Consider the following 24520-nt stretch of genomic DNA (forward strand, 5'->3'; position numbering starts at 1 on the left):
GCCAGGCAGTGACACACCTAGTTAAGCACACGTGTTATATTTATGCAAGGACCTGACTTGAAGCCCCTGGTCTCCACCTGCAGGGTGGAACTTCACAAATGGTGAAGCAATGCTGTAGGGGTCTCTCTCCCTCTCCTTGTATATCACTCCCTTCCCTGTCAATTTCTGTCTCTAGCCAATAAATAAATAAGTAACATTAAAAACAAAATATAAAAAAACCAGGGCTGCCTGGTGGCACAACCAGTAAAACAAGTTACCATATGCAGGGGCCCAGGTTCAAACCCCTAAACTCCACCGTCAAAGGGGAAGCTTCAAGAGTAGTGGAGCAGTGACACTTCTCTCTCCCTAACACCTTATTTCTTTCCATCTTTGTCATAATTAAAAAAAAAAAAACTCAGCAATCAAAGACTTATTTTAAAATATTTAAGGGCCAGACATTGGCATACCTGGTAACGCTCACATGTTACCATGTGCAAAGACCTGTGTTCAAACCCCCAATCTCCACCTGCAAAGAGGTAGAGAAACAATGAATAGTGTAGTATTACAGGTGTCTCTTGCTCCTTTTCTTTTTTTTTTTTTTTTTTTTGCCTCCAGGGTTATTGCTGGGGCTCGGTGCCTGCATTACCAATCCACTGCTCCTGGAAGCCATTTTTTCCCTTTTGTTACCCTGGTTGTTTTTATCATTGTTGTGATTATTATTATCGTTGATGTTGTTGTTGTTGGATAGGCCAGAGAGAAATGGAGAGAGGAGGGGAAGACAGACAGGGGGAGAGAAAGATAGACACCTGCAGACCTGCTTCACCGCCTGTCAAGTGACTCCTCTGCTGGTGGGGAGCCGGGGGCTCGAACAGGGATACTTACTCCGGTCCTTGCGCTTTGCGCCACCTACACTTAACCCACTGCACTACCGCCCGACCCCCTCTTTTTTTTTTTGTCTTTATTTATTTAATAGAGACAGCCAGAAATTGAGAGGAAGGGGGAGACAGAGAGAGAAGGAGACAGAGAGACACCTGCAGCACTGCTTCACCACTTGGGAAGCTTCCCCCCTGCAGATGGGGACCAGGGGCTCGAACCTGGGTCCTTGTGCACTGTAACATGTGCACTCAACCAGGTGCGCTGCCACCTGGCCCTCTCTCTACTTTTCCATCACCCCCTTCCCTCGCAATTTTTCTCTGTCTCTATAAGAAAGGAAGGAAGGAAGGAAGGAAGGAAGGAAGGAAGGAAGGAAGGAAGGAAGAGAAAGAAAGAAAGAAAGAAAGAAAGACAGAAAGAAAGAAAGAAAGGGGGCAGGAAAGAAGGAAAAGGAGGAAAGGAGGGGGCAGGCAGTGGTACACCTGGTTAAGCACACACATCATAGTGCACAAGAGCCTGGGTTTAAACCCCTGGTCCTCACCTGCAGAGAGGAAACTTCACAAGTGGTGAAGCAAGGCTGCAGGTATCTCCCTGTCTCTTTCCCTCTCTATCTCTCCCTACCCTCTCAATTTCTCTCTGGCTCTATCCAATAATAAATTAAAATATTTTTAATTTATTTTTTCTTTATTGGGGAATTAATGTTTTACATTCAACAGTAAATACAATAGTTTGTATATGCATAACATTCCCCAGTTTCCCATATAACAATACAACCCCCACTAGGTCCTCTATCATCCTTCATGGACCTGTATTCTCCCACCCACCCACCCCAGAGTCTTTTACTTTGGTGCAATATGCCAATTCCAGTTCAGGTTCTACTTGTGTTTTCTTTTCTGATCTTGTTTTTCAACTTCTGCCTGAGAGTGAGATCATCCCATATTCATCCTTCTGTTTCTGACTTCTTTCACTTAACATGAATTTTTCAAGGTCTATCCAAGATCAGCTGAAAACAGTGAAGTCACCATTTTTTATAGCTGAGTAGTATTCCATTGTGTATATATATATATATATATATATACCACAACGTGCTCAGCCACTCATCTGTTGTTGGACACCTGGGTTGCTTCCAGGTTTTGGCTATTACAAATTTTGCTGTTAAGAACATATGTGTACACAGATCTTTTTGGATGGATGTGTTGCGTTCCTTAGGATATATCCCCAGGAAAGGAATTGCAGGGTCATAGGGTAGGTCCATTTCTAGCCTTCTGAGAGTTCTCCAGACTGTTCTCCACAGAGGTTGGACCAATTGACATTCCCACCAGCAGTGTAGGAGGGTTCCTTTGAGCCCACACCCTCTCCAGCATTTGCTGCTGTTACCTTTTCTGATGTATAACATTCTCACAGGAGTGAAGTGGTATCTCATTGTTGTCTTTATTTGCATTTCTCTGAAAATCAAGACTTGGAGCATTTTTTCATGTGTTTCTCAGCCTTTTGGATCTCTTCTGTGGTGAATATTCTGTCCATGTCCTCCCCATTTTTGGATGGGGTTATTTGTTGTCTTGTTGTTGAGTTTGGTAAGCTCTTTATATATGTTGGTTATTAAACTCTTGTCTGAGGTATGGCATGTAAAGATCTTCTCCCATTCTGTGAGGGGTCTCTTGGTTTGGGTAGTGGTTTCTTTTGCTGTGCAGAAGCTTTTTAATTTGATGTAGTCCCATAGGTTTATGCTTGCCTTAGTTTTCTTTGTAATTGGATTGGTTTCACTGAAGATGTCTTTTAAATTTATGTGGAAAAGAGTTCTGCCAATATTTTCCTCTAAGTATCTGATAGTTTCTGGTCTAACATCCAAGTCCTTGATCCACTTGAAATTTACTTTTGTATTTGGTGAAATACAGTGATTCAGTTTCATTCTTCTGCATGTTTCAACCCATTTTTTCCAACACCATTTGTTGAAGAGACTCTGCTTTCCCCATTTACTAGTCTGGGCACCTTTGTACAAGATTAGATGTCCATAGGTGAAATTAAAATATTTTTTAAAGGGGAGGGAAGGAAGGAAGAGGAAAGAAGAAGTCAGTAGTGAATCAATATCTCATTATAATAACTAGTTGCCTCTTTTGTTTTTTGTGTTGTATACAGATTTAAAGGAAGCAAGAAAGATGACATTTTGGGAGTCTCATATAATAGACTCATTAGAATCGATGCAGTCACTGGAATTCCAGTTACAACATGGAGATTCGCAAACATGAAACAGTGGAATGTAAACTGGGAAATCCGGCAGGTAAAGTGAAAGTTGGGGGTATTGAATAAGAACCTGTAAATGTGGATGATATAAATGACTTTAAAATGGATTTTTATCTTTAGGGCTAAGAAACCACAAATATGTGGTACTAGTCTGCTAAAATAACCACATGCAATTCTGGACAGTTTCTTAACAAGTGCAGACTAGATGCCTGAGTTAACAAAAGTTGACTTAGTCTCCCTACAGACAGACTCTAAAATAACTGAGCAGACTAGTCTGTTTCAATTGACTCAGCACTGGATTATATAACACTCAGACTGCTGATTACTAAGCAGAAACTACCTGAGGTGTAATTGTTATACACAATAAATCCAAAAGAGGCCTCCCTGGGACTCAGAGGCCCCACTGAAACCCTACGGAGAGCATTTCAGTCCACAAAAAGAAAACCTCTAGAAAGCCAGTGCAGTCCACTGGGCTAACTGAAAGAAAAATAATAATAATAATAACTAAGTCTCTTGGGTTGAGGAGCCCTCAAACCCTCAGCCCCTCATCATTGCCACCTGAGGAACTAAATTCAGGCTGAGGCTGGATCCTAGGAGACTTCAGTGAGTTCAGGCACTTGGACTTCCTACTGCTTTACACCATTCAGCTGTTGCTGATTCAGAAACTACCGCCATCCATGTCTTACATGTTCTCATTTTTCCTTATAGAAAGCCATCTAAGGGCTGGGGAGACAGCATAATGGTTATGCAAAAAGACTTCCATAACTCAGGTACCCAAAGGTCTCAATTGTAATCCCCAACACTACCATAGCTAGAGCTGAGCATAAGTACGTTGGAGAGGAAGGAAAGAAAGAAAGAAGGAAGGAAGGAAGGAAGGAAGGAAGGAAGGAAGGAAGGAAGGAAGGAAGGAAGGGAGAGAGGGAAGGAAGGAGGGTGGGAGGGAGGGAAAAATGAAGGATGGCAAGTGGTTCCCAGTATTTTTTTTTAAAGAATGAAATAGACAATTTTCTTTCTTTTTATTTATTTTATTATTGAATAAGGACAGAGAGAAATTGAGAGGGGAGGGATAGATAGGAGAGAGAGAGCAAGAGAGACACCTGCAAACCTTCTTCACCACTTTTGAAATTTCCCCCTGCAGGTAGTGTCCGGGGGCTTGAACCTAGGACCTTGAGCATTGTAATATGTGTGCTTAACCACATGCACCACCCTCCTATTTTTTTAAGCACCCTGGATCCCTGCTAGTAGCACTGTTTAACTCTCTGGGCATTCAACTTTAGAAAGGCCTGAGGCTAAATGACCTTTAAGGTAGTGAGTCTAAAAACATTGTTACATAGTAGTTGGAAGCATTCCAGCACTGCCACCCAGGTCAATTAAATCCAAACCTCGGGAAGTGGGAGCTCTGCATTGGCATTTTTGTTGTTGTTGTTTGTTTTGTTTTGTTGAGATAGTGGTAGAGAGAGATTAAAAGTGACCATAGCACCAACGCTTCCTTCATTGTGGTGGAGGACAGGCTGGAGCCTGGGTTGAGTACATGGCAAAGCAGCACACGATCCAAGTGAGCTGTTTCACAGACCCTGCATCGTTAATTTGTAAAGTTTCACAAGTGATTCTAATTCAAAACCATTAACTGAGAACCAACAGCAGTCTGTTCTCACTTAAGACTTTGTAACTTTCATCTGGAAAGCACTTGAGTATGTCAGACAATCCAGGCAGCCTTCATAAAAATATATATACATCTGCAAAGCATCTTGTCTCCTCAACATAAGCAAGATCACTTATTTTAGTTTGCTTGCTTTCTGTTTTTAGATTCATTTATTATTATTTTTTCTTTAGTGGGTGGATTAATGGTTTACAATCAAAAGTAAAATACAATGATTTGTACATGTGTAACATTTCTCAGTTTTCTTTTTTTTTAATTTTTTACTACTTATTTATTTGATAGAGACAGCCAGAAATCAAGTGGAAAGGGAGATAGAGAGGGAGAGAGACACCTGCAGCCTTGCTTCACCACTGGTAAAGCTTTTCCCCTTCAAGTGGGGGCTGGGGGCTCAAACCTGGGTCCTTGTGCATTGTAACAAGTGTGTTCAATCAGGTGCGGCACCACCCAGCCCACATTTCTCAGTTTTCCACATAACAATTCAACCCCCTGTAGGTTCTCCTCTGCCATCATGTTCCAGGACCTGAACCCTCCTCTTTACCCCAGAGTCCTTTACTTTGGTGCAATACACCATTTATTATTATTATTATTCAGATCCAGAGAACATACAATGCCAAGGATTGAACTCAGGACCTCTTTCTTGAGAGTCTAACACCTCATCCACTGCACCACCTCCCAGCCCACTATTTAAAGACTCTTCTAAAGGATAGGCAGACAGAACATTTGTGTCTAAGAGTTAAAATAATGTTGCCATGAGTGCAGCAAAATGATGCCACAGAGGGCGCAAAAAAGCAAAAAAGAAACAAACAAAAATTGTGTGTGGGCTTGAGAAAACTCCATCTGTTAGCTACCTGGGCAGCCCTGAGCCCTGGGACAATCTCCAGCAATGAAGAGTTGACCTGGGGCCTGCCTCTTCCAGGTGGCGATTGAGTTTGATCAGAACGTGTCCATTGCGTTCACCTGCCTAAGTGCGGATTGCAAGGTTGTGCATGAATGCATCGGAGGCTACATTTTCCTGTCCACCCGCTCCAAGGGCCAGAATGAAACACTGGATGAGGATCTCTTCCACAAGTTGACTGGCGGCCAGGAATGAAGCAAAACCAGACCTTCTGGGCCTCTGTGCAGAGGACAAGCCAGAGGTAGCCTTTGTGGATGGACAGGATCTGTGACTTGACAGCATGTAGATACCAGACTATGCTCACCACCTGTTACCCAGATCCTCCCCTCCTTTCAAAACACTGCCTGGCCCACCCCTGTCTTTATTTTGCCCTGTTCAACCCACAGCAGGAGGGGTTACCACTAGCTTTTCTCTGAAATGGGTGGATGGGAAACAGGCTGGAATTCAAGGCTGGACTACAGGATGTGTAGTCACCATCCTGTGACTTGCAGGACCTGCCAAGTGTGTGACTGGAAGTTGTCCTTGTGCTTATCTGCCTTACTGCTAAGTCAGTAGATCGAAAGGTTAAAGATGTAAGTAGCAAGGACGACTCCTATTCCACAACCTTAAGCATGTAAAGAAAAATATCTTCCTTTAACATGGCAGACCTGCTGTGAGCTGCCATGCTGTGTAAATCATAGTGGGTGCCAACATGTATACATTCTTTTTCTGGGGTAGAGAGAGGAGTAAAGAAGTTACCCTAGGGGGTAGGGGTAGATAGCATAATGGTTATGCAGAAGAGACTCTCATGCCTGAGACTCCAGAGTCCCAGAGTCAATCCCCTATACGACCATAAAACAGAGCTGAGTAGTGCTCTGGTAAGGAAAAAAAAAAAAGAATTACCTGATGCCATTTGGTGACGAGGGGTCAGAGCAGTGACCCTCAGTGTCATCTTTGATAGTAGCTTCTCTGTTCTTGGGCATTGGTTCCCTCAGATTACTGCCATCACCCACATTCCCATTTCGTTCTCTGGGAATTCTCAGTCAACTCTAAAGCCTTCTCAAAGGCATGGGAAAATCCATGGGCATGGTTTCCTCAGTTCATGAAAGCCAGCTCCCAGCATCAGCACTTCTAGGGTGCTCTCCATCCTAACTGTGAGGGAAAGAAGCCAGAACAGGCAGGGCCTTTCTTCAAAGACCACCAAGCTCAAGGCCTAAGGATCCGCCACTAGCTTTAGACTATGGGGTTTGAATGTGGGTGATAGGGAAAAGCATCTTTTAGATCAACAGAGAGCTCATGTGTGTGACACAGACCCAGCCCCCACAACACTAGGGGAAGCTTCTGTGCTGTGGCATCTCCCCACACCTCTCCCCCATTCCCTCTCCCTCTCTCTCTCTCCCTACTCCTACCACTACCACTACCCCCCCCCCATTATTTGGTTTGGGGGGTTAGATAGAGCTAAAAGGGCAGAAAGAAAGCATGAAAGAGGGAGCCGGGTGGTAGCGCAGTGGGTTAAGTGCAAGTGGCACAAAGTGCAGGGACTGGCGCAAAGTGCAGGGACTGCTGTAAGGATCCCGGTTCGAGCACCCGGCTCCCCACCTGCAGGGGAGTCACTTCACAGGCAGTGAAGCAGGTCTGCAAGTGTCTATCTTTCTCTCCCCTCTCTGTCTTCCCCTCCTTTCTCCATTTCTCTCTGTCCTATCCAACAACAACGACAATAACAATAATAACTACAACAATAAAACAACAAGGGCAACAAAAGGGAATAAATAAATAAATATTTTTTTAAAAAAACTAAAAAAAAAAAGAAAGCATGAAAGAAACCACAGCACTGAAACTTCCTTCAGTGTGGTAGAAGCTGAGTTCAAACCTGGTTCATACACATGGCAAAGCAACACACTTAAGTGAGCTATTTTGTTAGCCCTCTCTATCTTTAAAAAAAAATGGCCCAGAGCAATGACCAAAAAAAAAAAAGGAAAAAAATTGTTAATACTAATCAATGTTTTCTAGAATTTGGTGTCTGTTTGTCTAACACCTAGTCTCTCCCCTGCAGCCCTTTGACTTTTGCCAGCCAAAAGCTAACAATAGACCCTTTCTCTGCATTCTGCAGTGACACCCAGCCTGGAGGCATAAGTGTAGGCCAAATAGCTGTTGCTTTTTCTGTTTGGGTTTTGGGTTTTGAGGAGGTAAAAAGCAGTACCAGAGTTAAGGGAAATGTAAGGTAGTGTTTCATTAATAAATAAAACATTTATGAGTATTTTCCTGTTACACAAAGGGTGTCTGTTGCAAGTATAAAACAAAGGATGAGTTTTCATTTTGAAGTTCTTCTAAGATGCAAACCTCAGGGGCCTGACTGGAGCCCAGATGACCAAAATATCAGCTGATGCAATTGTTACTTTATTCACTAACAAGACATTAGAAGAGAGCTCTTGGGGCCAGGTGGTGGTGGTGCACATGGTTGAATGCACACGTTACAATGCACAAGGACCCAGGTTCAAGCCCCTGGTCCTCAACTGCAGGGAGAAAGCTTTGTGAGTGGTAAAGCAGTGTTGCAGGTGTCTCTCTGGCTCCCTCTCTATCATCCCCTCCTCTCTAAATTTCTGGCTGTCTCTATCCAATAAATAAAGATAATTTAAAATTTTTTAGAACAGAAAAAGAGAGCTCTTTGTAATTCTAGAAATCACAGAGATAGTCTAGGATAGGGACACTCAGGCTCTGATCCTGAAGCTATCATAGAAATGTTTTTTAAAATTTTTAATCTTTATTTATTAGACAGAGACAGTCAGAAATCAAGAGGGTAGGGGGACATAGAGAAGAAGAGAGAAAGAAGTAACTGTAGCACTGCTTTACTAGTTGCAAATCTTCCCCCCTGCAGGTGGGGACAGGGGGCTCGAACCCAAGTCCTTGCACATTGTAACATGTGCTCAACTAGGTGCACCACCACCCAATCCATTATGATAGAAATTTATTTCTCTCTCTCCCTCTCCTTCACCCTCTCCCTTTCTTCTCTCTCTTCCTTTCATTCTTCCCCTTTGCATAGTGCTCCCTTGTGGCAGCTAGGGGCTCAAACGCTGGTCTTTGTGTACAGTAAAGTATATGTCCTACCAGGTAAGCTGTCTCCTAGCCCCTTTCTTACTTTCTTCAAGAGGTGAGTATTGATGAAAACTCCCTAGGCACTGGATTTCTGAGGTCTAGCTTAAAGTTCAAAATTAGCTTAAGTACTTGGGAAATCTGGTCCGTGTCAGAAAGAACTTAGTTCAAAACACTAAGGGCTTAAACAGATTTGTTAAACTTGCTGTCACTCATTTTGAGAGTAGGGGCCTTATTGCATTATATATATAACCCTGTCTTAAAATATTGTTCCTGGGAAGTTTTCCTGTCTGCTGACAAGCACAAGTCTGTATGATTTACCAAAACAAGATCTTCTTCTCTCTTCATGGCTCTCTGATATTTTCATGAAAACTCTGAAAGAAGTTGACTGGCTTGGACCAAACTTTCAGGGCAGTGTTTCTTCCATGACTACACCACAATAACTCAAAAGAATAAACAGGAAAACTTAAGTGCTGCTATCCCAAAGAACAACTTAGGGAGAACTACTATTTTTACATTGTGTGCAAAAAGGTCATCTGGCTCCTATTTTTTCAAAGTTTGACTGTGCTTTTCAATCCTTTTCTTTTTTATCTACACCGCATGGGAAATATGCAATTTTAATTATATGGTTTTTTTTTTTTTTTTAGTTAAAAGTTTGGTATGGATTTGAATAGTGTCCAGTTGTATCCTTTGCATATGACTCCTGGTGATTGTGTCTCTCCCTTATGAAAAAGGGGGCAATTTCTAGGTTAAATATGTGCTTCTTACCATGCCAGGATTCCAACTTATTCTCCTCAATGAAGTCAATTTAGAAATCTCAGGTTTCGGGAGTCGGGCGGTAGCGCAGCGGGTTAAGCACACATGGCGCAAAGCCCAAGGACCCGCCTAAGGATCCCCCCCCCCCCCCCCCCCGCTCCCCACCTGCAGGGGAGTCGCTTCTGAAGGAGGTCGGCAGGTGTCTTTCCCTCTCTCTTGTCTTCCCCTCCTCTCTCCATTTCTCTCTGTCCTATCCAACAACGAATGACATCAACAACAATAATAGCCACAAGGGCAACAAGAGGGGGAAAAAATGGCCTCCAGGAGCGGTGGATTCATGGTGCAGGCACCGAGCCCCAGCAATAACCCTGGAGGAAGAAAAAGAGAGAGAAAGAAAGAAGGAAAGGCAGGAAGGAAGGAAGGAAGGCAGGCAGGCAGGCAGGCAGGCAGGCAGGCAGGAAGGAAGGAAGGAAGGAAGGAAAGAAAGAAGTCTCAAGTTTCATTTCCTTTCTCATTAAACAACATGATTTCATGACATAACCGCCTTCGTGTGAGGTCGGCCCTTTCGGATAAAATGCACTATACTTTACGCAGAGTCAGAGGAGCCACAGAAGACGGAGACTTGGTGGCAGGGTACTGAGGTCCCTCCTTTGCTTCAGTGATGATAGATGTGTCATGTGTCATTGAACTAGTTTCTCCCTCCTTGATGTAACTTTCACATCAAACCCCTAGGGGCAGGAGTAGCTAGTTTCTGAGGTAGACATTTGCCCAAGGTCACACCACTAATAAGTTGTTCAAAAGCAGGTTTGTTTTTGAGGGGGAAAACACACACACACAGCACAGAAGCTACCGTCAGTGTGGTGGGGGCCAAACTCTCAGTTGGGTCGCTCACATGGCAGAGCTGCACTGGATCGGTGTGAGCGGTTTTGCCTGCCCCAGGTTTGTTTTTACTCCAGAGACCACTAAACTTAACCCAGCAAAATACAACCTTTTCTTGCCAGTCCTGCTCAACTTATTAATGCCTCTCCCTCCGCCCCAGTGCAGGTTTCACTCATAGATCAGCATCCCCAAGTCACACTAGTTAGAGAGGATGAGGGGTGTTTCAAAACTGACTGCTGCAGAGGTAAATGGGGAAGTGGAGACAGGATAGGAATGGATCAAAAAAAAAAAAAAAAGCGGAGGGTAGATGGTGTGTGAGTATGTGGGGAGGGGTGGGTCTGGGAGCCAGAAACAGGTGTTGCTTACAAAGTGTTTAATTTTTTATTGGGGGCGGGGAGTACAGTTGGTCCAGGCACAGGATGAGTTTCATTACCACTCCCAAGGTCACAAAAGCAAGATGACTTTTGTTTGAAAAACTTGGCTTTTATATTTATTTATTTTTCCCTTTTTGTTGCCCTTGTTTTTTAATGTTGTTGTAGCTGTTATTGATGTCGTCATTATTGGATAGGACAGAGAGAAATGGAGAGAAGAGGGGAAGACAGAGAGGGGGAGAGAAAGATAGACACCTGCAGACCTGCTTCACTGCCTGTAAAGTGACTCCTCTGCAGGTGGGGAGCCAGGGGTTGGAACCGGGATCTTTACACCGGTCCTTGCGCTTTGCTCCACGTGGGCTTAACCTGCTGCGCCACGGCCCAACTCCCAAAATAGGCTTTTAATGGAAAGCACTAGAAGCCAAGAAATCATGCAATATTTATTCCCTGAAATCGATTTTCAAAACTTTCTTTTAATTCAGTAGTGAGTAAAGATTTTTTCTTCACTTTAGTACATTTAGCACCTTCTTTCCTCACTTGAGAATAGTCTTAACATTTGTTGTCATTATCTGCCTATTCAAGGCATATTGTCTTGCCTCCTACCCTTCTCCCTATATCTCAGAGAATCTCTGGAAGGTGGCAGGGTGAGGGAGAAGGAACATCCATTTCTTTCTTTTTTTTTTTTTAATTTCCATTTTGTTGCCCTTGTTGTATTTTGTTATTGTTGTTGTTGTTATTATTGTTGTTGTTATTGATGTCGCTGTTGTTGGATAGGACAGAGAGAAATGGAGAAAGGAGGGGAAGGCAGAGAGGGGGAAAGAAAGACAGGCACCTGCAGACCTGCTTCACCGCCTGTGAAGTGGCTCCCCTGCAGGTGGGGAGCCGAGGCTTGAACCGGGATCCTTGAGCTGGTCCTTGCGCTTTGCACCACGTGCGCTTAACCTGCTGCGCTACCACCCGACTTCCAGGAACATCCATTTCTAAATACTTCCCCCCTTCCTCTTCTACCTACTCACCTCCTAGATCTATTGAGGCCTGGAAATGTTAGGTAGATACGTGAAAATCATGACCAGCTTCTTTATATATAATTTTTATTATTAATATTTTTTTAATGAAAGATACAGAGAGTTCAGCTCTTATGGTGGTACTGGGGATTGAAGCTGGGAACCTAGAGCCTCAGTCATGAAAATCTTTTGCATAACCATTTTACTTTCTCCTCAGTCCTGAAATGTGTTTGATTATTTGTTTTATCAGAGAACTGTTCAGGGGATTGAACCTGGGGCCTTTGGTGCCTTAGGCAGGAAAAGCTTTTTTGCATAATCATTATGCTATCTCCCTAGCCCACTAAGCTCTTCTCAATATCTCATACCTAACTGAAGCTGTGTTGAAATTCTGAATGTGCTTGGTTTTTGTTTGTTGTGTTTTGTTTTATTAGTTATTTCTGCTCTTGGGATGGCAGTCTCAGATTTCTGTAGAGAAAAGCCCTTCTTTACTGAAGGTGGGAGACATCATAAATTCCGCCAACTCACAGTTCCATGGAAGCCAGTCTGAATAGTGCTAGATCAGATGCTTTAGAAAAACCCTCTTGGCTTCTCCTCATATTTGCTTTGCCCTGACTCAGTGCACAAGATGTAGTTATATCATAGGAGCACCTATAAACACATTTGCAGGGAGTCAGCGGTAGCCAGAGGGTTAAGCGCAAGGACCAGCATGATGCTCCCAGTTCCAGCCCCTGGCTCCCCACCTGCAGGGGAGTCGCTTCACAAGTGGTGAATCAGGTCTACAGGTGTCTATCTTTCTCTCTCTCTCTCTGTCTTCCCCTCCTCTCTCCATTTCTCTGTCCTATCCAACAACAATGACAACAGCAATAACAACAACAATAATAACTACAGCAACCATAAAAACAACAAGGGCAACAAAAAGGAAATAAATAATTAAAAAACACACACACACACATTTTCAGAAGGGAATTGGAGTTCCTGTTTTAGACTCATTTAATGCTCCTAGCAATTGTGGGGAAGATTCAACTTAAATAGATCTTTCCTCCCTCTGACCTTGTAGGTCCATTATACATGAGCCCTCCCCCAGTTTCTTCAGTTGTTACAGAGGGAAAATCCTCTAGCCACTCTGCTTCAAGGGACCCTCTATGACACATGTGGTCTGGGAAGTCAGCAGGATATTGTTTCTCTTCTTTGGCCAGTGAAGGTTGGGAGGTGAGATCCTTGGTTGCTTTCTGAGATGCCTGACATGCAAACACATGCCCCGAGGAGAAGACAGATCCCTGTGTAAGAGAACCGCACCCAGCATGTGTCTTGTAATGAAGGCATGTGTCATCAGAGAACTTAAATGTATAAATGAAATCATTGTTAGAGCAAGTTAAATCAGGCTTCTGCCTCAACCAAAGGGTCTTCTCAGGAATAGTGTCATAAGTGGAATTTAGAGATTTGATATGCATGAACTTGGGCAAAAGAGGAGAAGAAGGAAGAGAAGGAGGAAGAAGAGGGGAAGGGGAAGGAGAAGGAGAAGAAGCAAATTGTTTTAAGACTTGTTAGAACTATAGTCAGAATATGTGGGAGGGGGGAGGATTGAGGATACAGAACTTTGGTGATAGGTATAGTGTGGAACTATATGCTGTAATCTGAAAATCTTGAAAACTACTATTAATCACAAATAAAAAATAGTTTCTGAGGGGCCAGGCAGTGGTGCACCTGGTTGAGCGCACACATTACAGTGCACAAGAACACAGGTTCAAGCCCCACCTGCAGGGGGAAACCTTCACAAGTGGTGATGCAATGCTGCAGTTGTCTCTCTGTCCCTCTCCCTCTCTAACTCCCCCACCCCTCTCAATTTTGTCTCTATCCAATAACAAATAAATAAAAAAATTTTTTAAATAGTTTCTGAAGTGTAGTTGTTATCACATTCGCCTCACACAAATTAATTAATAGGCTAGGCAGAGAGCATAATGGCTATGCAAAAGACTTAATGCCTAAGGCTGCAAGGTTGAGTAGTGTCTGGTAAAAGTAAATAAATGTACAACTAATAATAATATAAGAAGAGCCAGGGGGTCGGGCGGTAGCACAGCGGGTTGAGCACACATGGCACAAGGATCGAGCAAATATTCCAGTTCGAGCCCCCAGCTCCCCACCTGCAGGGAGGTTGCTTTACCGTGAAGCAGGTCTGCAGGTGTCTTTCTCTTCCCCTCTCTGTCTTCCCCTCCTCTCTCCATTTCTCTCTGTCCTATCCAACAATGACGACAGCAATAATAACAATAATAATAACTACAAGGGCAACAAAAGGGAAAAAACGGCCTCCAGGAGCAGCGGATTCAGAGTGCAGGCACCGAGCCCCAGCAATAACTCTGGAGACAAAAAAAAAAAAAAAAGAGAGAGAGAGAGAGCCAGGGCACTGCTCTTACACATGCTATGCTGGAAATCAGACTCAAGGTCTCATGCTTGAAAGTACAAGTCTTTATCCACTGCACCACCTCTCAAGCCAATAGCACTACTCTTAATATTCTCCTGTGGAGAATATTACTCTAGATTCATTATATTTATGATGATACCCTGCAGTAACTTCTCCTAGAACATATGCCCATAGACATTTTTTTCCTCCATTTATTTTATACTTACTTTACACTAAATTTTAAAATGTCAGAAAAGTGAGAATTTCTACTTTAAAAAAAACCCTTCCAATCCCAACTGCATCTCACTCATCAGTCTGACAGTTGATTGCAAATCTGGATCAGAGGTGGGAGAGATTTCTGACTTCTTCCCAAGGAGAATATACCAAAGGTGACCTGAGGTGACCCCACCCTTGTGAGGGGTTGGCCCAGCTCTTTGCTTTGCAGAGAAACTACTAATGTCAATTCTACCCTGATGGCCACTTCTCCTCAGGGACTATTTTCAGAGACTGGGTGAAATGTTTTTATCCTGACCTTTTCTTCCTTTTTAAATGACTCTCTGAATTAGGTAGACATCAGGAGAGCAAATGGGCAGCCAAACACTTGGCCAGAAGCTGTCAAATGGTCCATTGATTGTAATAGAATCAAAGGTCACTCTGAGATAAGAGCCACAGCAAACACAAATCTCAAGGTTGGGTAATGTTCATGGGCACAGTGAGTCAGATATGAGACCAAAGGGACTAGTCTTGCCTAATAGACACAAATCTTAAAAATGTGTGAATACGTATTTGTTAATACTATATCTGAAATCAGTGCAGCCTTGGATCAACTGTTGTCAACCTACACTAAGGCTTAGCCTGTTGTAATTCAACCAATTCAGTTAAGCACACACAAATACATGTGGGTATATACAATAAATTATAATTGTTTAGCTACATATGACAGAAAATAAAAAGAATGGAGACTCAAACAAGAAAGAGTAAAAGAGGCCACGGCACCAAAACTTCCTACCATGTGGTGGGGGCCAGACTCAAACCTGGGTCTCACACATGACAAAACAGCATACTACTCAAGTAAGTTTGTTTCACTGGCCCAATTTTTCTGCCTCTACTTACAGCAAAAGTTCTCCAAAGAGTAAAGAACACAAACACATACTTTCTTGAATCTAAGTCACTCCTCTCTGGGGACTATCCTCTATGTTCACAATACCGAATTTTCCTGAGTTTTCTCCACCTCCCTGGTTATTCTTCCTCAGGTGAGGGTCCTCAGTGCTCTAACTAATCACACAGCCTCCTCTGTTCCACTTTTTTATATTGACTTAACCCTCTTCTCTCCATCTACACACTTTTCCAGGGCGAGTTCAGCCAGATTTGGGGCTTCAGGCACCATCATCAATAAGGGGATGCCCCCACCTCCCAAATGTATCTCTCCAGTTCCAGAGTTGGTTACCTGATTCTCCTCTCAACATCTCCTCTAGTGGCCTAAGGAGAAATCTTAGATTTGTTGTGGGCAAGACAGAATCTGTGATTTTCTTTCCCCAAATCTGTTGCTGTCTTAGACATTCCTATCACAGTAGATGGCATTTAATCTTGAATAGTCTAAAAACCTAGGGACCGTCCTGAACGGCTTCCTTCCTATTATCCATCACATATTTGTCTCCTATGGCTACTGTAACAAATTACCACAACGCTGATGGCTTCAAACAAAATGCAAAATTATTTTGTATAAAAAGGGGGCTGGGTTGATATAGCATAATGGTTATGCAAAGAAACTCTCATGCCTGAATCTCCAAATTCTCAGGTTAAATCCCTCATACTACCATAAACCAGAGCTGAACAGTGCTCTGGTAAAAAAAAAAAAAAAAAAAAAAAAAAGTGTGTGTGTGTTTTCACTGATAAAAAGTACCCAGAAAAGACAAATACAGAGACAGAAAGTAGAATAGAGGTTATCAGAATTTGGTGAGAGTGGGAAATGGAAGTTATTCTTTCTTTCTTTCTTTTAAGATAGTTCCCAGCTTCTTCAAATATGAAGCATTTTTTAACCAATCCATTTTTTTTAAATTTTTTAATTCTTGACATTACAGAACTAAAATGAAGTTTTATTAACATTCCACTCTTACATTTTCTTTTTCTTTTTTTTTTTTTCTTCTTTTTTTTCCTCCAGGGTTATTGCTGGGCTCGGTGCCTGCACCATGAATCCACCGCTCCTGGAGGCCATTTTTTCCCCCTTTTGTTGCCCTTGTTGTTATAGCCTCGTTGTCATTATTATTGCCCTTGTTGACGCTATTCGTTGTTGGATAGGACAGAGAGAAATGGAGAGAGGAGGGGAAGACAGAGTGGGGGAGAGAAAGATAGACACCTGCAGACCTGCTTCACCGCCTGTGAAGCGACTCCCCTGCAGGTGGGGAGCCGGGGGCTCGAACCAGGATCCTTACTCCGGTCCCTGTGCTTTGCGCCACATGCGCTTAACCCACTGCGCCACCGCCCGACCCCCCAACTCTTACATTTTCTTATCAATAAACAGAAATAAAATTCATGAGCCAAAAAAACCAAAACTAAACTAAAAACAGGGAAAAGCCTATAAAACTAAATATGGAGCCCAGCGTTAACTGCTGAACAGAGAATGTGGTTTTGTTTGTTTTTTTTAATTTTTAGCAGATGATAAAGTTGTGTAGAAACTGAACACTTACAAATTATTTAAAACCTGGAAACACTGACCAGAAATTACACCGTTGGATCATGGGAAAAACAACAGAAAGGGGTTATGAGTGAACCCACACTGTTCTAACTGCAGCCCATGCCCTTCTCAGAGGAAAGCCTGGCATTGGGCCAGACTAATACTAGCAGCAGAGCCAGTGACAGTAACATGCCTACCAGAGGAGCTGGGTTAGCAATTTTGATCTGGGCTCCTGACATCTGGTGGGTCTCATTAATGTTGGTGCCCTGGCGCCCCATTATGCAGCTATTTAAGTTATTTGGGATGGTTAGTTCATGGGTGGTTTGAGTAGATGCATCCAAACTTGCCCAATAACCTTTCACCTTGGGAGAGTTAGAGTCAATTCTGGAGAATCTGGTCCTGTGCATCATGGCAAAGTGAGACTGTTATCTTGCCATATGTCCTTGAATAGAGTAGGTGTCAAGCAGTAGTCCCTCCAGGTCGTGGGTGGCATGCAGGTAGCCTGCTGCATCGCTGCAATGATCTTGGCCGCCAGCGCAGATGACAGAGGGAGCTGGCCAGCATGGGCTGGTACGGAATGGTCATGACTCTCCCCCGCCACCTGGACCTGGGTTCCCTTGCTCTCGCTTATCTCTTTGATCTTACAGCTGCCTTTCCGGATCAGGGAGCCGCACTAGGTGGCCGGCAACACCAGCCTCAGGGTGACGGGGGACCTGCTGGCCTCCTGTGCTGCTGGTCATGGAGTTTTTGATATCTTCCTCCAGCTTGTCTATGCTCATGGCAAAGGCCTTAAAGATGGCATTGGTGGGGCCGGTCAGAGTGATGATTCTCTCTGGATAAATCCCCCTCCGAGATGTTGATCCACGCTGGAAGCTATTCTTTAATGACTGCTGGGTTACTAGTGATGAAAACTGTTCAGTCATAGTGCTAATGTTTACACAACATGTGAGTGCATCTGGTGTCACTGAATTATATACGTAACAAGAAGATAAAGTGATAAATAATGCTATGTGTATTTTACCACAATCCAAACAACATATACATTGTGAGGTGAAGGACAGGGGAGATAGTGTAGAGGGAAGAGGGAACAGCAACTGGGGCCATTTCCCAGTTCTCTCCCATGAGATTCTACAGTGACTTCTTTTATTTATTTATTTATTTATTTATTTACTTATAAAATGGAAATATTGGGGGGTTGGGCGGTAGTGCAGCGGGCTAAGCACACATAGTGGAAAGCACAGGAACTGCGCAAGGATCCAGGTTCGAGCCCCCAGCTCCCCACCTGCAGGGGAGTCACTTCACAGGTAGTGAAGCAGGGCTGCAGGTGTCTATCTTTCTCGCCGCCCCCCCCCCCCCGTCTTCCCCTCCTCTCTCCATTTCTCTCTGTACTATCCAACAACAACAATGATAAACAACAAGGGCAACAAAAGGGAAAAAGTAGCCTCCAGGAGCAGTGGATTCATAGTGCAGGCACTGAGCCCAGCAATCACCCTGGAGACAAAAATAAAAATAAAAAACAATTACTCAAATGATAGTGCCCATACTACCTCCCTCTTCACCTAATATCCTCTGCTCAAATCTTGTGACTCAACATAACAACTCTAGGACCCTTCCTGGAAATTGCTGAGGGCAGAGTTAGGTCTAGTTCATCTCTGAGTCTGTGTCTTATATACTGAGCACCATGTACATGTGTTGGCAAGTTCTCCAGCTGCATGTGCTCATTTGTTAAGCCTGGGTTAATTTATTTGCTTTTCTGATGAAAACTGTGAATCAGACAGAGATCATAGACACTGTACACACTAGAAGAGTAGCAGTGCTAGCAAGTAAATGCAGTATTCTGTGCCATTGAAGTCACTTTCTTTCTGCCTTTCTGTCTTTCATTTTTTATTTATTTTTTCACCAGAGTACTGCTCATTTCTAGCTCTTAGTGGCACCAGGGTTTGAACTGGGGACCTCAAACCCTCAGGCATGAGAGCCTTCTGTATCACCATTATGCTATCTCCATGGCCCATAAATCATTTCAGTAGAGTGTTGTCTCTGCCTATAGAGTGCAAAATAAAGTGGCAGATTAGAACTTAACTTCTCCTTTCAGTTTCTTTTTTATTTTCTATTATTTTAATTTACTTATTGGATAGAGAAAGCCAGAAACTGAGAAAGAAGGGGTGATAGAGAGGGAGAGAGACACCTGCAACACTGCTTAACCATTCACAAAGCTTTCCCCTGCAGGTGGGGACTGGGGGCCTAAACTCATGTCCTTGCGCATTGTAACATGTGCACTTAACCAGGTGTGCCACCACCAGGCCCTTTCTTTTTTCTATTTTATTTGATAGGACAGAGAGAAATTGAGAGGGGAGGAGGAAAGAGAGAGGAAGAGAGAAAAATACCTGCAGACCTGCTTCAACCTTTGTGAAGGGCTCCCTTGCAGGTAGAGAGCAGGGGCTTGAACCTAGGTCCATGAACATGGTAATGTATGCATTCATCCAGGTGTGCCACCTCCCAACCCCACTCCTTTCAGTTTGTATTTCTCCCACCATATGTTTTTTAAAGATCGCAAATGGTATTTCCAAATATTCTACAAATCCTCACACCACAATCTTACGGCTATGGAGTAAGCCTTGTATTATAAAGTAAACGTGAATCTCAACCCAGTACTATTTTATCCCCCTAAGATCATTCCCTCCCAGCAGGTCAGCTGTGTCAGCAAAGTCCACTCAGATATCTCAGTCTCTCCCACTTGAAAGCCTCTCTCCACATACCATTCTTTCAGAGCCCAGAGACTTGACAGCCTGGTACCACAGCCTCCCACAAGCCTGCGCTATGCCTCCAGCTTATCTCGGGTGTCAGCAAAGAATGCAGCCTTCCAACTTGTACATTCCAGCTCTGGTATTTGGGGGAAGGAGCCCCAGCAGAGTGACTAGCCTGGGAGAGGGGGGTAACAGAGGCAGCTGATTGAGCAGCCACCTGTCATGTTTATGTCACCCCCCTGTCGCAACCCAGACTGTCCGAGCTGAGAGCAGAGCCTGATGGAACCTCCTTGGGAAACACCACCAACCCTGGGTCTCTGGGCAACTTGTATCAGGGATATTTATTTCTGGAGTTCTCAGAATGGTATAGGATCTGTAGGGGGTCAGAACCCTGAGAAATTCTACCCAGTGACCTAGCATTCACCAGGTGTGCTTACTTAACTTGGCCTGTGGGAAAAAGCCCACAAGGTTAAAGACAGGAGCAGTGAGACACATAACTATGCAAACAAACCCCAGAGCCCAGAATAGAATAGTGAGAATTAGGTCACCTTCCTTCTCACTGGATAACTGAAGCTCTCCTATATGACCTCAGAGAAGCCAAGTTTCCTCATCCCACTCAGCTTTCTCACTCTAAAATAGACAGGAAGGTTGGAAACAGATACATTCTACAGTCACTACTAAGACTAAGGATCCATGACTCCAATTTTGATCTAAATCCAGAAAAAGAATAATCTAGGAGGTGGCACAGTGATTAGAGGGGCAGATTTGTATGTATGAGGTCCTGAGTTCAACCCCAGGCATCTCATGTGTCAGGGTGATACTCTAGTTCTCTCCCTCCTTCTCTCTCTCTCTCTATCGTTAATTAAAAATAAAACTTAAAAAAATAAGTCCAGAGAGGGGCTGGAAGTGACACACCTGCTTAAACGCACACATTACAATGTATGAAAACCCACATTCAAGCCCCTGATCCACCTGCTGTGGAAAGGGGGAAAGCTTTGAGAATGGGGAAGCAGTGCAGCAGATGTCTGTCTCTATCCCCCTTCCCTCTAAATTTATCTCTGTCCTATCAAATAAAGTTAAAAAAAAAAGATTTTTAAAAAGCATTCAAATTTAATAATAATAATAATAATAATAATTGAGGAGGCCAAGAGGTGGTGCATCTGGTAAAGTGCACATTACAGTGTACGATGACTGAGTCCAAGCCCCTGGTCCCCACTTGCAGGAGGGAAGCTTCACTAGTGATGAAGCAGTGATGCAGGTATCTCTCCTTCTCTTTCCTTCTACCCTCTCAATTTCTCTCTGTCATATAAAATAAAATAAATTAAAGAAAATCAAAATATAAATCCAGAAGAGTGGATAGGTATGTGATTACTTTCATTCCCCCCACACACTATGAATTTACTAATACAGTAAACTTGTGACCTTCTGCCAAGAGATCTTTCTCCTAAACATCCATGAGAGTGCTGGGAATTGGACTGGAAACTTCTTTGTGACTCAGTTCTCTCTCATCCACCACAATCCATCTCAACTCTCACTTGAGACTTTGTTAAGACTAAGACACGGGGCAGTCTTCAGGTCCTGGAACATGATGGTGGAGACGGACCTATGTGGGGGGGGTTTAGATGTTATTAAGAAAACTGAGAAATGTTACACATGTACAAACTACTGTATCTTACTGTCAACTGTTAATTCCAATAAAGAAAAAAAAACCCACACAGTAAATAAGTAAATAAAAATTTTTTAAAGGGTAAGACATAGAGGAAACTTGGCTAGAAATTTTAGGCACTTGAGCTTAGTGTTTACAGTTGTGAGTCCTGCCCCAACCAATCCAAGGGTCTGTGAAGAAGTTTGTGAGTCACAGTGGATTCCTTTTCCCTCATTTAAAAGCCAGTATTTCTCCCCAGTGCCAGACTCCACCCCCAGGCACCTGGGTTACCGAAAAGATAAAGCACAGCCCAATTCTCAGGAAATTTACTCATAAATTGGAGAGCAGCTATGTCAGTCACCTGATAGCAGTTAGTGCAGGGGTGGGGAGAGCCTGGGATGGAACATTAAGGGAAGGCCTGTTTGGGTGATTTTTTTTTTCCTTTTGCCACCAAGGTTATCAGTGGAGATTGATACCCTGCACACCACCCTCAGCAGACTTCACCCTCCCACACACACCTCCCCCCCTTCTTTTATTGATAAGACAGTGAGGAATTGAGAGAGGAAGTGGAAAAGAGAAAGACATACCCTCTCTGCAGGTGGAGATGGAGGGTTTGAACTCTGGTCCTTACGCATGGTAATATGTGCATTTAACTGGGTGTATAACTACCCAGCCCTGATGGGTAAAATCTTGAAGGAGCTAGAGCCCACTGATATTCCCTGGAGTTGCTCCCCATGCTCAGGGCAAAGTAGTTGTGCTGAGAAGTGAGAGCAGAAACTAGAGGGGAAGTAGCCCTTGCTCCCTAACCACTTGAAGAGATAACCCACAGTGTTCTCAGTACAGTCCGCCAGGGCGCTGCACACTGACACAACTGCAGTGAATTCCTGTTCTGTCTCAATGCTTCACGTCTCTCCTCTCCATGCTTCTTGGCATTACCTCCGAAACTACCTGCAACCAACTCCCTGCCTCAGAGCCAACATTTAAGGGCACCTGTACTAGGTGTGGAAAATTGTGCTGAATGGAAAGCAGGGTGGTCAGGAAGACAGCATCCAAGCAGAGGAGAAGATGCTTGAGTAAATTGGAGTCTGGAGAATGACATTTGACAACACATTGGTCTGTTGTAGGGGCCAACCATCCATGTCTGGAGGGGACAAATTTTTCAGCCACCTTTTCTTGTGCCAGAAAAGAAGACCCAGGACCTTACCCAAGCAACTGCCTCACATTGGAGTCCACAGGGTCCCAAGAAGTCAGCTCAGTTTCTTTTGAGAATGAACTCTCATCTTTAAGAGGGAATGTCTCAACTGCCCTGAATTCTTGAATGATTTGAGTTGGATTATTTGGAAAGGTTCTCTTAGGGTCTGAGATCATAGCTCAGCAGCAGAGCACATGACTTACATTCATAAAGTCTCAGGTTCAACCCCTGGAGTCCCATATGCCAGAGCTGAAAGAGGCTCTGTTCTCTCCTCCCTCCCCATAAAAATTGAAATAAGGACTGGAGGTTGGTGAAAGAGCTCACTTGGATATTATGTGCATGGTCAGGTTTGAGCCCAGTCCCTACTGTACTGAAGGAAACTTTGGTGCTGTAGTCTCTTTTCTGTGCTATGGTCTCCTTCACAATCTCTCTCTACCTCTCTGACACTATTTTAAATAATAAATAGATAAACAAATAAACAAACAGGGTGGGGATAGAAAGCATAATGGTTATGCAAAGAGACTGTCATCCTGGAGGCTCCAAAGTCCCAGGTTCAATCCCCTGTGCCACCATAAGCCAGATCTAAGCAGTACTCTGGTAAAAAATTAAATTAAATTACAATTTAAAAAGGAAAAAAGAGAGAAAGTAAAAGAAAGTAAGTCTGAGGGGGGCACTGAAGTTCAATCCCCAGGACCACCATAAGCCAGAGCTATACAGTAGCCTCGTTCAGGATCTCGCCAGCAAGCACATGGAAGAGGGGGGAGTGGGGTAGGCCCTGGGCCTCCATACAAACACACGATGATGACTTCAGGGTTGTGGGGAGGCCTCCCCATCCAGGGCCTCTCCAGTCTCACTGGAGTAAAGTACCCAAATATGGCTCCCTGGAGTCCTCTTTAGTAGACTTTCATGAGGAAACACTTCCTCCAGGATCTATTAACATGGGATATATTTGAGTGGCTTAGCTCCTCTCATTTGGGCAACCCGTTCTGCATTCTTCCAACTCCTACAGGCCTCAGGGTGGTCATTAGCCTTGAGTGTCCACCCAACTGGCTTAGCTCTGAGGGGAAGCCAATATTTTTTTTTTAGTATTTTTATTTATTTATTATTGGATAGAGACAAAGAGAAATTGAGAGCAGAGGGGAAGATAGAGAGGGTGAGACAGAGAGACACCAGCAGCCCTGGTTCACCATTTGTTAAGCTTTCCCCCTGCAGGTGGGAAACAGGAGATTGAACCTGGATCCTTGCACACTGTAACGTGAGTGCTTAACCAGGTGCACCACTGCCTGGTTATCTGAATTCTTGGGAAGGGTGTGCTCTCTATGTGCAGTGAGCAAGCAGAGGCCAGGGCCTCACCTGAGACTTCCTCTGGCCTGCATTTTCATCCTCTCATCTTCCCACCTTTCCCTGGACATCTTTTTCCACTTGGCCTTGTTTCAGTCTAAGTACAGTCTGTCTACCTCTGGGGTCTGGGCCTTTGACTCCCTGGGTGGTACGCTATTCCATCTCTCCTGTCTCCACCCAGGGCAGACAGATGAAAGATTGCTTCCAAAGTAGCAAGGCATGAAATGACACTTAGGCCAAAAGGGTAGTTTTGAGCCTTTGTGAGGAAAAACACCTCAAGGGAGGACACCTCCCCACTCCTAGGGGTTACCAATTACTCTATTAACCCAACACATCAGTTCCAAGATATCCTCTGACTCCTCAGGACTGTCCTGATAAGAGCTGATAGGAAGAAAGCCCCATGCAGTTCTGGTGTTTGGTGTGTGTACACAAGGCTGGGATGACTAACCTCTGTCTGGCCTGCTCAGGCCTTCCAGTGGGGCTGGTGGAGACTGGAGGTGAAGGGGCTTTTGCAGATCAAAGGCTCTCAGACTGAGAAACTTGAAACTAGGGGGCAGTGGTGGAGGTGGTGAGACACACTCTGCCCTAACCAAATGGACTCTAAACACTATTTTGTATCACCACAGTTTCAGGGAGACCTCTGACTTTGGATTATCTGGATGAGTCACTTCAGCTACAGGGCAGGAATGTTTCTTCTGCACTTCTTCACTGTTTGAGGGACAAACACGCTCAGTGTCACCAAACACAAAGTGTGAGCAAAAGCCAAAGAAATGCTCTCAGACTTCTCTGAGGAAGCTCT

At 43.9% G+C, this 24520-nt stretch overlaps 1 protein-coding gene and 1 pseudogene across 3 annotated transcripts in view; one reads left to right on the plus strand and one right to left on the minus strand.

Annotated features, from left to right (window-relative positions):
* The window catches only part of FERMT1 (FERM domain containing kindlin 1), a 56163-nt gene extending 48262 nt beyond the window's left edge, over positions 1-7901 (plus strand). For all 3 annotated transcript variants that reach the window (XM_060186623.1, XM_007539572.3, XM_060186602.1), the window contains 2 exons: positions 2989-3130; positions 5670-7901. In XM_060186623.1, coding sequence (XP_060042606.1) covers positions 2989-3130; positions 5670-5843 — 316 coding nt within the window. In that variant the 3' untranslated portion in view covers positions 5844-7901. The remainder of the gene's footprint in view (positions 1-2988; positions 3131-5669) is intronic.
* An 8735-nt stretch (positions 7902-16636) lies between these two features.
* Positions 16637-22556, minus strand: LOC132542102 (poly(rC)-binding protein 1-like; annotated as a pseudogene).
* Positions 22557-24520: the final 1964 nt, after the last annotated feature.

The sequence above is a fragment of the Erinaceus europaeus genome, chromosome 1 (assembly GCF_950295315.1).
Source record: "Erinaceus europaeus chromosome 1, mEriEur2.1, whole genome shotgun sequence".
Classification (NCBI taxonomy): domain Eukaryota; kingdom Metazoa; phylum Chordata; class Mammalia; order Eulipotyphla; family Erinaceidae; genus Erinaceus; species Erinaceus europaeus.